The sequence below is a fragment of the Myotis brandtii genome, unplaced genomic scaffold (genome assembly GCF_000412655.1).
Source record: "Myotis brandtii unplaced genomic scaffold, ASM41265v1 scaffold587, whole genome shotgun sequence".
In the NCBI taxonomy this organism is placed as follows: Eukaryota; Metazoa; Chordata; class Mammalia; order Chiroptera; family Vespertilionidae; genus Myotis; species Myotis brandtii.
Window position 1 is genome coordinate 1,086,079 of NW_005370207.1, and position 15,677 is coordinate 1,101,755.

Consider the following 15,677-nt stretch of genomic DNA (forward strand, 5'->3'; position numbering starts at 1 on the left):
ACCCTTTCTCTATGTCAGGCATTGTGCTAAGTATTTTATATCCCGAGTTCACACAACCACCATTGTGAAGCTTTGCAGTTAGGGCAGGGGAGGCTTTGAATGGTACAGTAACTTGGCCAAGGTCACAAAGCTAAGTGATAGAGTTAGGATGTGAATCTAGGTCTCTCTAACTCCAGACACCTGATACTTCATCTGATTCTGAATGAAAAACTGAAGATATTATTGTCTAAAATATAGCCAGAGGATAGAAGGGAAAGCTTATTTGAAGAGGAAAATAACACTGAGTTAACAAGTGAATTTGATGGGAAAATCAGATAGTAAAGAGGAAATGCCTAGGAGTTAGCCGAATGGTTCTCAGGATGCAGAACGGCTGGACTATCAGTGAGTCTAGGTAAGAGCCATTCATGTAAGTGATGGTTGAAGCAGTGAGACCAGGACTGTAAGGACTAGGAGTCCAAGACGAGATCTCATCCCACATCTGGGTGTGTGTGTGTTCCCTGCACATCTAACTTGGAGCTCACTGGGTCCTCCTGACAGTTCCCGATGCTGTGACTGCGAGCTCCTCTCCCGTGTAGCTGCTGTGATGGTGTTGGTTTTCCCACCTGGGGCGAACTTCATTCCCTTCTCCTACTCTCCCTTGTCTCAGACATGACGGCATTCTGATCTAATGCTTGCCTTATTAGAAGTGTTCAAGGGACTGTCCTTGCTGGACACTAAGCCTAGTGGCCCCTTTTCATCACAAATTTCCCTTTTCTCCTGACACAGGCATTGAATGCCCCAGAGGAGCCCGAAACCTCCCAGGCTTGGTGCAAGAGGGAGAGCCCTTCAGTGAGGAAGCAACGCTTTTCACCAAGGAACTGGTGCTGCAGCGAGAGGTAGGACTTCTTCCAGTTGCTTCCTGGATGAGGGGGTGAGAAAGTGGGGCTCACTCGGTCTCATGTTTCTCTGCCATGTCAGAGACCAGCCTGTCACTTTTTCCAGTGCTCAGCCTTCCACATCCATGATCCTTTCTGTGTCTGCCCACATCCTAGTTCCTGGAGCCCTGAATCATTGGCCAGCTGCCCCAAAATTGCTCCTCACCACTGGTGCCCTGGGATGCATGGTGATCACCAGGCCAGCATCCTGATGCAGAGCTGACAGCTTTGCACTCCTTCTGCTTGCGAATTAGCCTGAGCCGTCTGCCTCCAGCTGGATTTAGAAGCTTGACTAACCCTGTCAGGGGCCAATTTTCTTTGAACATTTATTTGTATCTTTTAGTAATTGCATTTTCTATAGCAGGTTTTCGGACTTAATTTAATTGTATTCTGTTTCTGCCTGTTGGGCTGGCTCTTACAGGCAGGAGTTAGGCTTCTCATCTGCTGTGGTGCCCATCTACCTGTTCATTTTTATGAAGTCATAGTCAACAGATCCATCTTCTTTCCAGGACTATGCCAGCCATAAATCAATCCTGCTAGGTGGGCACAAGGAAAGAACAGTGGGAGGAGTGTGCTGGGCTCAGACTTAGGATTTTAGATCTGCTTTTGTCCTCTTTTATTTTACAATCAAATCCATTATAATATCATAATATGCACAGAGCTAAAAGGTTATGGGCTCCTGAAGGTTATCCTGAAGGAGTGAAAAGTCTTTTTAGATCAGCGGTCGCCAACCGGTGGTCCGTGAGGTCCGAAAGGTTGGCGACCGCTGTTTTAGGTCCTTCAGATCAGACATGTGGGCTCCTTTGGGATTTTAAGTGATAAAAGTACCTCTTTATAAGCTTCAGCATCTCTCATTTTGATTTGAATCACCAGCGAACATATTAGGTGTGAGAGGTACTGAAGAACAGGCTAGCTCAAGATGCTTATATAGTGTGTCCCAAAATTCACGCAAGATTTGAATTTTGGGTGAGCATTAACCACAACAATAACAAAAAATAAAAGCCTAATTTTACTTGGTTTATTGAATCAGATTCTAATGTCTGTTGCCCTTTGATTTCAATCCCTTCAATTTGATAAGCATTACCAAGTACCAATTATGGCCCAGGAGCAGGGACAATGAAGACCACGGCTTTGCGTATGTGCCAGCAAAGCTGTGGAGGCCATTTACCTGATGTGCTATTCCATACATAACCCTATACTGTATACTTTATGAATCAATAAAAAATTTACAATTTTTAATTATAAACCTGTGTTTTCTATCAAAATTACTTCTTGTGTGAATTTTGGGACACCCTATATTAGACTAGCCTGGCCTCAAGAAAACCACCACTTTCTGCTATTGATTACCACCTCTTTGGTATTCTCTAGCTCTTGCTTTCTCATTTTGTGCAAGTGGCATGGCAACAGAAATTCTGAATTCTCAGTCTGAGAGATATGGGTTCCAGTTCTCAAATACCAGCTGCAACCACCTGGTATTGCTTCACATCTCCCGGCCATCTGTACAGTGAGGGGCAGGGCTCAACCCTCAGTTGTCGTATCAGTTTCACGTTGCCCTCTACTTTGTATTTGGTCAGACATATTTATGTTTGTGAAGACGGTATCTTGCCACACATGGTGCCTCCCCTCCCTCTATTTTGTAACTACACACTGTAGCTTGAATTTTTATCAGTTAAAGATAGCCCCCTGCTAGAGAAGTATTCAAGAATTCAAACACTCCAGTTGGCCATCAGTAGTTGTTACAATTTTTGAAGTGGCCCAGGGGTTAGGTAGAAGGGACCAGTATTGTAGAATTTTTCTCTATTTTGGCCTTTGGATAAGGCACTACAGAGCAGTGTCATGTTGGAGAAAGCAGGTTAGTCCATTCAACGTCTTGACTTACAGACACTGCAGAGGAAGGAACAACAGATGTTTGTTTGTTGTTCTTTGGTAGAGGAAAGAAATCACTGTGTTGGATTGCCTGAGACATTTGTTAGTAACGTCCTCATAAATTACTGTCTAAATCACACTATTGTTTTGCCTCCCATTTTTCACCATAGTCATCTTCCTGTGTTTTCTCATCTCCTAAAGTTTCTTTCCCGTTCTTTTTCAACTCTTATTTCCCCAGCCACTTTTCCTCCTGGTCATGTTTCTGGCCCACTGGTGATACTCAAAAGCACAAGGGTGTCAAAGAGAATACTGATCACTAAGAGGAGTGAAGGCCCAAAGCTCTTTTACTCTCTCATGGATATTATGAACTTACCTTTGTCTGTATATTTGCTGATACTTGACTGTTGAAAAAGGTAAAATTTTCCTCCATCTTCTCTGATGCTCCAGGCATGTGAGTGAGTTTGCAGATCCTTAGTCTAATGCAGTGATGGTGAACCTTTTGAACTCGGCATGTCAGCATTTTGAAAAACTCTAACTTAACTCTGGTGCCGTGTCACATATAGAAATTTTTTGATATTTGCAACCATAGTAAAACAAAGATTTATATTTTTGATATTTTATATATTTAAATGCCATTTAACAAAAAAAATCAACCAAAAAAATGAGTTCGTGTGTCACCTCTGACACACGTGTCATAGGTTTGCCATCACTGGTCTAATCCAAAGCTGATATTTCTCTTTCTTGTTTGTAGCATCCCAGTCTTTCATAGCCCTAAGTCGGAGCCTCTTACTAAAGAACTTTTCTGCATTTTCTTAGCTGCTCATATGATTACTTGGGCTGACTCTTTTGAAAGGTCTTTATATAGAGGAAAGACAAGGATGGCCTAAACTAAGGATAAGTTGGAATTTTGACTAAAGGAACCAATTATAGCCTGTTCTTCTGGGCATTTTCCTTTATGTAACATATGAAAACTGTTTTCTGAACAGTGTAGGAATGAAGAGAGGTTTTGTTTTGTTATAGGTTTATTCATGTGCTTTTACCTATATAGTACCTTCACTTTTTTCCCCTAAATTGTTCTGTAGAACTTTTTTTTTTTTTGCCCTCCTTCCCTCACCCCTCAAGGATTTGTCTAGAAAATGTGATGATGCATTGGTACTCCTAGCTGCAGAGGCCCTTCCCACCTGCAGGAGAAAGTACTGTAGCGTAATTTCATGGATGCCTGAGTGTGGGTCTACAGCCTCCCACCTCCCGTAGTTCTTACCTTCAGGGCAGTCTCCATTGTGCCGTGTTCCACTCCAGAAACTCTTCTGGAGCCAAGCTGCTGCTGTGATGGCCACATTTGAACTGGTGTTTTTTTGTTTGTTTGGTTGGTTGGTTGGTTGGGTTTTTTGTTAATTCTCACCTGAGGATATTTTTCCCATTGATTTTTTAGAGGGAGGGAGGGAGGGAGGAACATCGATGTGAAAGAGACACATCGATTGGTTGCCTTCCACACGTACCCCTACTGGGGCCGGGACTGAACCTGCAATCCAGGTATGTACACACACTTGACCAGGAATCGAACCCGTGATACCTCAGCGTGCAGGCTCACACTCTAACCACTTTGGAGCACTGGCCAGGGCTAAACTGGTGTTTTGCACCTTCCTCCTATTCCCTTGATAATCAGATTCAGCTCAGTATGTAATTAGGTATTATAAGATGTGATTGTCCTTGACCCTGCCCTACCCCTCCCTCTGAAATTTTTTTATCTCATTTTGAGCCAGAATTTTTCTACCCCCCACATGCTTTCCCCAGTTACTATAAATCTTCATTGTCATATAGGAAAGGAGAAGCACACAGCTACCTTGATTTCACAGTACCTCCTGGGCCCCCTGTGCAGGTCCCACAGAGACTTGGCCACCGTTGGACTCCCACAAATGGGGTAAACTGACTGGAGAAGGGTATGCAGTGGGGGCAGGACTGTAATGGACACTGCCCCTAGGTCAGCCCTCTGCCAGGGAGGGGACAGAAAGCGGGGGCAGGGTGCCTGGTCCTGAAAAGTGACCCCCTATTTATGAATAAAGTATAATGTCTTGGCTATGGGTAGCCAGCCCAGAAATTACTGCCTGTCTTTCTCTATTTTGAGTGAAGAAAGAATTGTAATCTTTTCATCCATTCCTCATGAGGAGCCTGCACAGTCTCAGACAAGTCTCTTCTTTATATTTCAGATATTCTCCCCACCCGCATTACCTTGAGACCAGATAGCCCTACTTTCCTTAAATGTGTTTATAATGACACCAGTCAGCACGAAGTTATTGACATTTCTAGCCATCACTCAGCTCCATTTCTAAGTGCCTCCCTGCCACCTTTCATTGCATTTCTTTTTTTTCTCCTTTTTTTTTTTTCACGGTTCTTCTCCTCAGCCATTGGCTTGTGTTGCCTTTCTTGAGTTGGGTGTCTGTGATTACTGTTCCAGGTCAGTGATCTAGGTTTCCTAGTGTTCTTGCCCCAAGGTTAGACACCTGTGACCTTTTACCTGATTCTTTATGACCTTGAAGGCCAAAGCAGCCAAGGAACTCTCAAAGGATTTCACTTATTTTTACTCAAAGGAAATTGAATAAGCTCCACAGTTCATTCCAGGCTGACTGCGTTGGTGTAGAGCAGAGGTGGGCAAATCCAGCCCACTGCTCGCTTTATTAATAAAGTTTTATGAAAACACTGGCACACTAATTGTTCTGTGTACATTCTGTGGCTGCTTTCGTGCTGTAACATCAGAGTTGAGTGGTTACCACAGACTATATGCCCCACAGAGCCTAAAACACTTACTGTCTGTCCCTTTATCAAAAAAGTTTGCTGACCACTCTGCAGAGTTGGATTAAATGGCTGCTTATATGAGTTAGCCCCTGTGTCCCCTGCCCTTGAGGCTGGACTGCTTCTGGAGCAAAAGGCGTGAGATCACTGTGTCTGTAGCTGTAGCTGACAGAGAGCTGCGTGCTGTTGCCCTTCTAATGGCATGTGCTTGGTGACACCTCTTTCTCCCTTCCCCCAGTACAGCTGCCTCTTACAGGCAAGTCCCTGCCACACTGCCACGGGTCGGGAGATCTGGTGTCATTTCTCAGATGTGGGACTGTGCCCGTGTCTAGCATCTTCCCCGAAGTCCTGGTGAGAGACGGCATTAGCTAATGGGTAGATAACCGGTTTAAAAGTGCAGACTGCTAGGTTTTCACACTCCAATATCATGTGGTCCTGAGTGAGTGATTCTTTCCTGCTTTGGGTTCCTGTCTAAAGCATTGACCTAGCAGTCCCAAGCCACCCTCTTCCTTTGGAGCAGGGGTGGGAGTGTCTGGCCCTGCCAAGGCATTAGGGGTGAGTTAATTAAATGTTTGACCACATATAGCAGGCTAATTTTTAAGTTGATGATTTTTGTATGGCCCTCAATGTTATAAATATCCAAATGGCCCTTGGCAGAAAAAGAGGTTCCCCACCCCTGCTTGGAGCCCTTCTTAGGAGGAAAATAGTCATTCGGGATCTCTTCACACCTTCTTGCCAGAAGGCCAGCTAACCAGCACGCACTCGCTGACCAGCTGCTGCCTGAACAGCACTGGGGTCACTGTCGGGAAAACCTGCCCTTTTAGAGAAGGGGCTGCGAGCTGGTGTTACAGAGATCAACACCACAGTTTAACCTTCTTCACATCTGCAGGCTGTAGGAGGTGCAATTCCCTGGGGCCGGGGCAGGATACAGAGGCTCGGTGATCATTTCCAGGGCCTTTCTCAATGACCCCTTTGTCCTTCTCTGAGATCTGAGAAATTGCCTTTTGCTGCTGCCTGGAAAATGACGTCCTCATGCTGGACAGCCTGAACTGCAAACTGGCTGCTGCCCTGACCTATTTCCCTTCTTCCTGCTGGCATAAAGGGAGGATGTCCCCCTGGGGAGCTCCTTCCGCAGGCTGCAGTAGCCAGAGCCCTGTCCTGGATTCCCTCTCTCCCACTACCCCTGCTTTTTTACAAACAAAGGTACATGAAGGCATTACAAGCAGCTGTTGCTGTTTGAAAAACATGTACTTATGTTTCTGGGAATACGGACTCAGCAGCGAATACTGGTATGTATTAATGGAAGGGCGTTTGCCTGGAAAAGAAAACTTAGAATAAAAGGAAAGTGTTTCTGTATCCTTTGTTTCAGCACCAAGTGTCCTGCTCTTGTCTGAAAAAGATAACTCCGTAAGCAATTTGCCTTTTCTCTAAATCGGTGCTCCCCCCACCCCCACCGTGCCCTCTGTCTTTCTCCACATCTCGCCACAAGCCCTATTGTATATGCTCTCACCCTTCCGGTCTGTAGGCCCTTCTCTGTCCAGGAGACACACAGGAGGAGGATCAATGGCAGACTTGTATCTCTGGGTCAAAGTGATGGGGACAGTTCAAGCCACAGGGAAATCTGAGGGTGAGGGACACCTGGTACAGGTGAGGCCCATGACACACTGAACTCCAGCTCTCCCTGAGTGCCATGCCCCTCGGTAACGCTCACGGAGTCATGAGGAGTAGCCTGATAAAAAGTAAGCCAGCTGTCGCACAATCTTCCACTTATTTGCACAAAGATATCCTGTTCTATGTTATCTCTACCATTGCCCGGGAAGAAGGGATGCAGAAAGGCCAGCTCTCCATCAGCTCTTGTCCCAGAAGGTGTGGAAGGCTTTGTGGGCTAAGGCTTTTCTCACCTCCCCACACTCTTTCGACAGTTCATCACCCACCAGTGGTCTTTCATGTTTTTCCATTCTGGCTGTTTTCTTTGAAGGGGGCTCAGTAAAGACCTTTGTCTTAATAGTGATCAAACTTTCATTTTAAATAGCTTTTTCTAGCATAAATGTGCTTTCATATACGATATTTCATTTTAATCTCACAGCAAACCTATAAGAAAAATATCGCAATTTTACAGTTCAGGAAACTGAGATGCACGGCAGCCTGCCTTTATTCACAGAGCTTGTTGTAGGACAAATACCAAAATCCAAATATCTACATTTCAAATTAGATCCTTTTTTTTCCCCAAAGTTTACCAACTTTGCATTAGAAGGTGATCATTCTTTTAGCCAAATTTTATCATTTCTCAACCTTCAAGTATCTAGAACTAGTTAATTAGTAAAGGGCTTCCATAAAGGACCAGCACCGGCTGAGAGTTCATCTTCAGTAAGGAACCACCAGGTCTGATTTTGGATGCTCACAGGCTGCACAGGGATCTCACGCAGCGATCCTCAGCTGGTGCCACAAGAACTTTTAAAACACGGACTACCTGACTGTTTAGTCAGGGGCACTCACCTCTTTTCCTTTAGATCAGCGATTTTCAACCTTTTTCATCTCATGGCACATAGAAATTAGTTACTGAAATTCTGTGGCACATGAAAAAATAGATTTTTTTACCAACCTCACAAAAAAATAGGAATAATTTTGATTCACTCACACTGGACGGCTATTGTTGTGTTGGCTCTTGTCATATTTTTATTTAACAATTTAAGGCAAGCATGTCAAACTCAGGCTAACACGGGCCAAATAAACAAGGCTTAAGTTTATGTGGGCCACAAAGAAACAAAAGCTTTAATTTTCATAGAAACGTAGGTTTATTTTGAAAAGTATAGTATTAAAAAAAAAACAAAAAACAAGAGCAATGATAAAATAAATGTTTTCTTCCTGACACTTGGCATCTCTTCTCTGCTACTATCTTTCCTATTTCGGGGGAAATCTTGTTCACAGTGATTACTTTCAAAACTGACCCAAGGTGAATGTCAGTAATTCTGGATCTGACAGGAGATGTATTTCCTTTCATAACTGTAAATAACTGCTCACAGCATTATATTGGCTGGGCCGCAAAAATATTCGTGTGCTTGATTTAAGGAAAAAATGTCAGTGTCCCTGACTAAATAGTCAGGTATTGCATTTTTAAAAATTCTGCAGCATACCGGTTGAAAATCGCTGACCTAAGGAGTTTGCTATGGACATGGCTCCTTGAAATACTTACTCTGCTCTTGTCACAGTCCTTATATCTTCTGACTGCTTCAATCCTGCTGCATCTGTTGTCTGACCTTTGTGGGCCTTACTTTTCATGTAATGATGCCTCTGTACCGTATTTGGCTTCATTTCAGTTTGATCATGTATGTGGTCAATATGAAATAGGACTATGTATATCTATAATCCTATTCCTAATGTTTTAGAAGACAAATCTGGCTAAGTAAGTACATTGTTATAAATATATAACTTCCCACTGCCTCTGGGGTAAAGTCTAATTTCCTTAGTTTACACATATCCTTGATTACCTCTCCAATTCATGTCTCATCACTACTCGTTTCATAATTTGTCCTCAGAACTGGCCTTATACTCACAGTTCCCCATATATATCCTGCCATTTTATCTCTCCCATCCCGTAGGTCAACTCAAGCTCTCCAGCCAGTATATCAGCCATCCCCCTTCTTTGCCTTTTTATTCCTACCTGTCCTTTAAGATAACCTTCCTTTTCAAGCAAGCCTTCTCTTGATCTCCCAGTCTGGGTAAGATGCCCTTCCTTCAGTCCCCACAGCACCCCATGCACACACCTGTCATGTCCTGACCAACGATGTTGAAGGACCTGTGTTGGCCTCTCCACTAGATTGTAAGCAACTCAAGGACAGGAACTTGCTTCTTTCTTGTGTTCTTTGTATTTTTGCCTAGTATATAAGAAATACTCGATAGATACATATTGGTTCAATCAACTGATTCCCTATGGCCCAATTCTAGAGATTGGGAAGAAGGCCTGTTCTTTTGTTGTTCTTTATAGTTCTTGGGGGAAACTCAAAACTCAGCATTTATAAGAGGAAGACTTTGGAGTATGAGTATTGAGGCTGCAACTCAACAACTTCTCACTGGAAAAGTCCTATGGGACGCTGACCTCCCTGGGTCTCCCCATCTGTCCAACCAGAATACTTAAAGATAGTGAAATAATATGTGAGTGTTTTGAAAATATTTGAAAAGAAAGCATTGGTGTCCCTTCATCACTCTCCTGATTTAAGCTGCTCCTTTCTTTCCCTCCTGGTATGTTTCCCATCCTCTGCTTTTGTGGATCAAACTATTAACGAGGCGAAAGGCTTATTTTGAAGTTCAAGTCAACAAATTCCTGTTCAGTAAGCATCGTGAGAATAGCAGGCTGTTATCTGCCCACTTACAGCCCCTTCATTTCTGGGCTCCTGGCCCTTGCCACCTATCTCTAAAAGCCCTAGCAGAGGGAAGGCCTTCTAATCCCATTCCAGCCCCTAAATGCAAATGGCATCACAATGAGAAGGGGTGAGGTTAAGATGAAGAATGGGGGATACTGTCGCATTGCTTTTCCCCCTGCTGTCAGCTTTTAAACTCAGCCAGTCACCGGTAGCTTCCCCAAGCAAGCTCAGCAGCATTTGCTGGTGGGTGCTGGTGGGTGCCAACAGTGTGCTGGCTCCAGTGGGATTCTGCTCTGCAAAGCTGCTGGCTCAGCTAGGCTGGTGTCTATTTCCCTGTTCTTCTGCTTGGAACTTTCATAGCCAGTCAAGCATAGAATTGCATCCATTCTTCTGAAATAGCTGCTGGGCCTAATTTTTCATTGGCTTGGCCATGATCCTATTACCTGTAATTATGTCGGCACATCTGAATACAATAAGTTGGATAGTCTTCACTGCCCTCCAGAGGCTAGTGTTCACATCCCAGCTGGCTGTTGGGATTGGGGCAGAATAAGGTGGAATAAGGTTTAGGCCTTCAAGATACTTGGCCTCCTTTTGACATGTAGGAAGGCCTCAAGGATGTAATTCTATCCCAGGGAAGAAAATGCTTTTCAGGAGCGGGATTCTTCCTTTCCCTGGGCAGTTGGTCACTACTATTGTAAACTCTTTCTTGAGAGACTTTTGTGTTTTCTGTGCCAATTTGTTTTTCTTACTGTTCCTACCAGTAAAAGGAAATACAAGGGATAGTCCATAGACCTGACAAATTCCATTTTCTCCACAAGTAGAAGCCTCAGCAATGCCATGGAGGCCCTGGCACTGATTTTTCTGCTCTGTCGTTAGTTCTCACCCACATCAATGTCCCAAACATGACTTTCTCTTGCATCTTTCTAGTAGAATGTTCCACAGTACTTACTTTGAACCTCATCAAATTTGAGGCCCGGAAAAAAAAAAATTGAGGCCTAAAAGTAAGTATAGTGGGCAGCTATTGGAAAATGCATTTACTGGTTCACTTCAAGATTATCAGTGAACAAGATTTCACAAGGTCTTGAAACTCCTTCAAACAGAGTCTTGCTAAGCAGAACACCTATTGTATTCGATTCTGTCCACCTGTCATAAAATGATGTTGTTGTGTTTTTAAGGTAATAATAACTCAAGCACTCTATTTTCCAGCCATGAAGGAATTGCAGCTGTTATAAAGAAATGTGAAGTACTTGAACCAATTGGTTAAAAGTACGAAAGGCATGGTCCCTATAGTACAGTGGTTCTCAACCTTCCTAATGCCGCGACCCTTTAATACAGTTCCTCATGTTGTGGTGACCCCCAACCATAAAATTATTTTCGTTGCTACTTCATAACTGTAATTTTGCTACTGTTATGAATCGTAATGTAAATATCTGATATGCAGGATGTATTTTCATTGTTACAAATTGAACATAATTAAAGCATAGTGATTATTCACAAAAACAATATGTAATTATATATGTGTTTTCCGATGGTCTTAGGTGACTCCTGTGAAAGGGTCGTTCAACCCCCAAAGGGGTCGCAACCCACAGGTTGAGAACTGCTGCTATAGTAGGTCAAGAAAAACATTTGTAAATTGGCCATTCTTTTTTGGGGGGAAGGGGGCTTATTTGTTTGTTTTATTGTTTTCACTTTATTTTTATTGTTGACCCTATTACAGATGTTCCTCCTTTCCCCTCTTTTGCCAACCTCCACCCAGTCCCGCCCCTTCCTCCCTCTGGCCTTCACCACACTGTTGTCTCTGTCCATGGGCCATGTATATATGTTCTTTGGATAATCCCGTCACCTTCTTTCATCCAATCCTGCTCACCCACCTCCCCTTTGACATCTGTCAGTCTGTTCCTTACATCCATGCTTCTGGTTCTATTTTGTTCGTCAGCTTATTTTGTTCATCATTTTCCACACCTGGAGATTAAAATGATGTTCTTTATGACCCATCCCTGTGGAAGACAGCTATTCCCAGTCACATGTAGCCTCCTGGTCTACCTTCTATAGAGTTATATAGAGCCTGTGACCCAGAACAAATGGAGAAATGCTGTCAGAAGTAAGATACTGCTGGGCTCGTTAGAGATGAGGATTGTGCTAGGAGAGCTGGGTGCCATTTATTTTAATTAGATGTATTAGATGCCCCTTGCAACAATTCCTCATGTTTCTTAACCGCTTCTCTCATCCTGAATACTCACCATCTCTTGAACTTCGGTCAGTGTGCACTTAAAAAAACAAGGAAGCTAATATTCTTAATGTAATAAAAAATTTGGAGCTGCTTTTCTCGAGAAAAGCAGCTCGGAATTTTTGTTTCTCAGGTGAAATCCTTTACTGTGAAGTCTGTCTACTTCCTTCTGGAAGCCTAATTTGGTAAATAGTTCTGTGTTTCATTAATAGCTTCTGATTAGCAGGTCACACAAAAGATGACCTCATACATACTTGCCCATTCTGTTTGCAGAACTTCCCATAGGACCCTGACACCCGTGTAGGCTTGCATGTGAGCTTTCATGCTGGCATGTTTGGGGGTCTTAGGGCCTCATGCCTCCCTGTTCTGTCTGACCTGACCATTCCCAGCCATTCCCACTGCCTTTGTTAATAATTTCCCCCTGGAATTATATAATTCAACTGATATCTTTTTAGAACACAGCCCTTAATATACAGTAGCAGGGCTGCCTGCGCTGCCAGCAAAGAGTAAGCAGATTGTAGATTGCATTTGCTCTCCAGGTAATACTAACATTCTGGTGTTCCACATGTGACTCCCTCAAGGACACAGGAGTGACTGTTCTGGTTGATGAGCCAGCCTTACCCTGCCCTCTTCCTGTCATTATCATGGCTACTCCTTGTGTCTGTTGCCAAGGACTGGATGAGATCCTCTGAGTGCCAAACCAGGCTTTATTGATGAACTTCCCATTTGCCACTCCACCCGTGACAGTTTCTGGTCAGGCGAACTTAAATGGATTTTGAAATTGAAAGTGACCATTGGTCTGTTATGAAATGCTATAGTGCATGAAATAAGATTATGAGCAAGCTTTAGAATTAATAGCAGAGATACCCTAACCTGGTCTGAACAACATGTGTCACGTATTCAAGAAGGACAAGCTCATTCTTAGATCCATCTTCAGAACATTTAAAAGCATCTTTCTCTTCTTGGTCGCTTAACAAAAACTCGTTTAGTAATATGTGCAGTCAGATCTGGGTTCTCATTCTAGCCTCACCACTTACTGTGTGCTCTTGGACATGATTCCTAGCTTCTCTAAAACCAGGCCAATCTCAGGCTTCATAGAATTCAGTATGAATGGTGCTCCTGGGGTTGTGCAGTGCAGCAATCCTGCTAAACCTAATTGTCTCACCTATAACAAGGGTACCTTTTTCATAGCAATACTGTGGAAATAATGTACATGTGGAAAGTGCCCAGCACTAGAGTCTGCTATATGGGAATCACCTAGTGAACAACAGCTTGCATTACCATCTTTATTATGAATGAAAGTTCTTTCAGGGTTTACCTAAAACCTAGAATTAGAACTTCAGTGTGGACAAACCACTATCCCCAGAGTAGGAAGGTAGGTTGGGCATAGGCATGTGTTGGGAGTAGCATTCATATTAGAATTGACAAAGAACAACAGTGAGTCCTCTCCAGTGCTCGACACACCCCAAAGCCAGTGATGGAAAATACATATATGCTACCCCCGTCCAGTCTTGTATCTATGACATTTCCAATCAGTTACAGCACTGCATTGGCTTGGGACTTAGAACTTCTCAAAACAGGGCTCCTAAAAGCTACTACCAGTTGAATGGATTCGGGACTTGCACTGATAACCTATTTGCCATCCTTGGACTAAGTTCTCAAAGGAGTGTTTAAGTAAAAGTCAGGGTCTCTTTGCCTCTTCTTCTGCAAGGTCCTACACGTTAGAACCACTTCTTTCTAGGCAGTGTAATGTTAAGTGGAAAAGCAAAGGTCTGGAAGCAATGCCAAAGAGTCCTAACCTATGCACAGAGCCTCTTCTACACTTGTCTACGGACAGATAGGGCCAACCATTGTCAAGCTGCGGAAGCCAGGACTCTATAGATACCTCATAGACATCTAAGACGTAATGGCTTGGGTGTCTTTGTTGTGCACTTCAACAGCCATGGGAGTGTTTGGAGGTGATCTGCCAATACCAAGGGCTCTCCATGCTTCCCCATTTACACGGGACTTCTGACCTTGTTCACTTCCCACTGGTACTGCGACTTGAAAATGAGAGTTATAGGGATGACTTATCTAGATCCTGACTTCCTATCCTCTAATGCAGTGGTCAGCAAACCGCGGCTCGCGAGCCACATGCGGCTCTTTGGCCCCTTGAGTGTGGCTCTTCCACAAAATACCACATGCGGGCGCGTACCTACAGTGCGAAGTTGACTTAAAACTTGAAGTAAAGTTTATTAAATTAATTTTAGGGAACGTTGTGGAGTGAAAGAAGATGTAGTGTCGAGGATTGAGAAAGGTATGTTGAGATGGTTTGGACATACAGAGAGGATGAACGAAAGGAGATAGACGAAACAAGTATACAAGACGAGATGGGAGAGTTGGAAGGGGTCGACCTCAGCGAACATACCTCAGTCAGATTGAGGACGTTTTTAGCAAAGGCCAGCTTAGGAGTCCCCTAATTAAGTTAATAACAATGCACCTACCTATATAGTTTAAATTTAAAAAATGTAGCTCTCAAAAGAAATTTCAATCGTTGTTCTATTGATATTTGGCTCTGTTGACTAATGAGTTTGCCGACCACTGCTCTAATGGAATAGCAGTGCTCTTTCCTGTCCCCAAACCACCTTACGACCACAGCAGTCTACAATTGCCATAGGTTTATCTTTTATCTGTATTAAACTAGAGAGTTGGAGGGTAGTGGAGCATCAGGCAGAAGCTCTAAAGAAATGTCTATGTGTTAAGCAGGATTGCAAGGGACAAGAAAAGGACCCCAAGACAAATCCTTTGGGACAGTAATTGCAGCAAGAACAAAAGCTATCCATTGAGCCAGGAGAGCTGAATTGGAAACTGCTTCATGTTTTCTTTCCAGGCGAGCATAATGCCTCCCCCTTCTCCCTTTCCCTTCTCTTGATGCAGCGGCTTCTATTTAATGGTTACCAGAAAAGGATCTTGGCATTAAATGTCCAGCTAGAGGTGGGAGATCATGCAAATTAGGCCAGTAGGTCCCTTCACCTCTACCAGAGGCTGTGGATGCCACTTTGCTTCAAAATTCTTTACAGTGCTTATAGTGCGGGGGTGTTGTTACTCTCCAGTTAAATAAATCTAAAACTACTGACCCAGGATTTTTATAGCAGTGCTGCAACCTTATATGAGGAAATGCAACAAATAGTCCATTACCACTGATTGGATATGGATTTTTGGCCTGGACACTTGCCACTTGGTAATTTTAGAATAGGGTCACTTTCGGAATTGGAAGATTCCTTGTAGAAGGGTACTGCTGTTTGCTAAATAGTTGTTTCTTATATTTTTGCCCCCTCGCAGCCATGCTCCCCACTTCTAGATGGTAGGGCCAACCTCTCTGTCTGCCTGGAAGAGACGGCCAGAGCTCATCCTTCATCAGCTTACAGGGCTGCAGACGTGGCCATTTCCAAACGCCCAGGGTATACTTAACCACTTCCTCCTTCTAATCTCAGCACTTCCACTCGAAACACATCAGCAGCTTTGTAACTTGCATTTTAT

The 15,677-nt window shown here is 43.5% G+C and overlaps 1 protein-coding gene across 1 annotated transcript in view; it reads left to right on the forward strand.

The window, feature by feature from the left end:
- SND1 (staphylococcal nuclease and tudor domain containing 1) overlaps nucleotides 1-15,677 on the forward strand; it is a 445,445-nt gene that overhangs the window by 338,870 nt on the left and 90,898 nt on the right. The window contains exon 16 of the mRNA XM_005879181.2: nucleotides 766-875. Within this exon, the coding sequence (XP_005879243.1) occupies nucleotides 766-875 (110 nt within the window). The remainder of the gene's footprint in view (nucleotides 1-765; nucleotides 876-15,677) is intronic.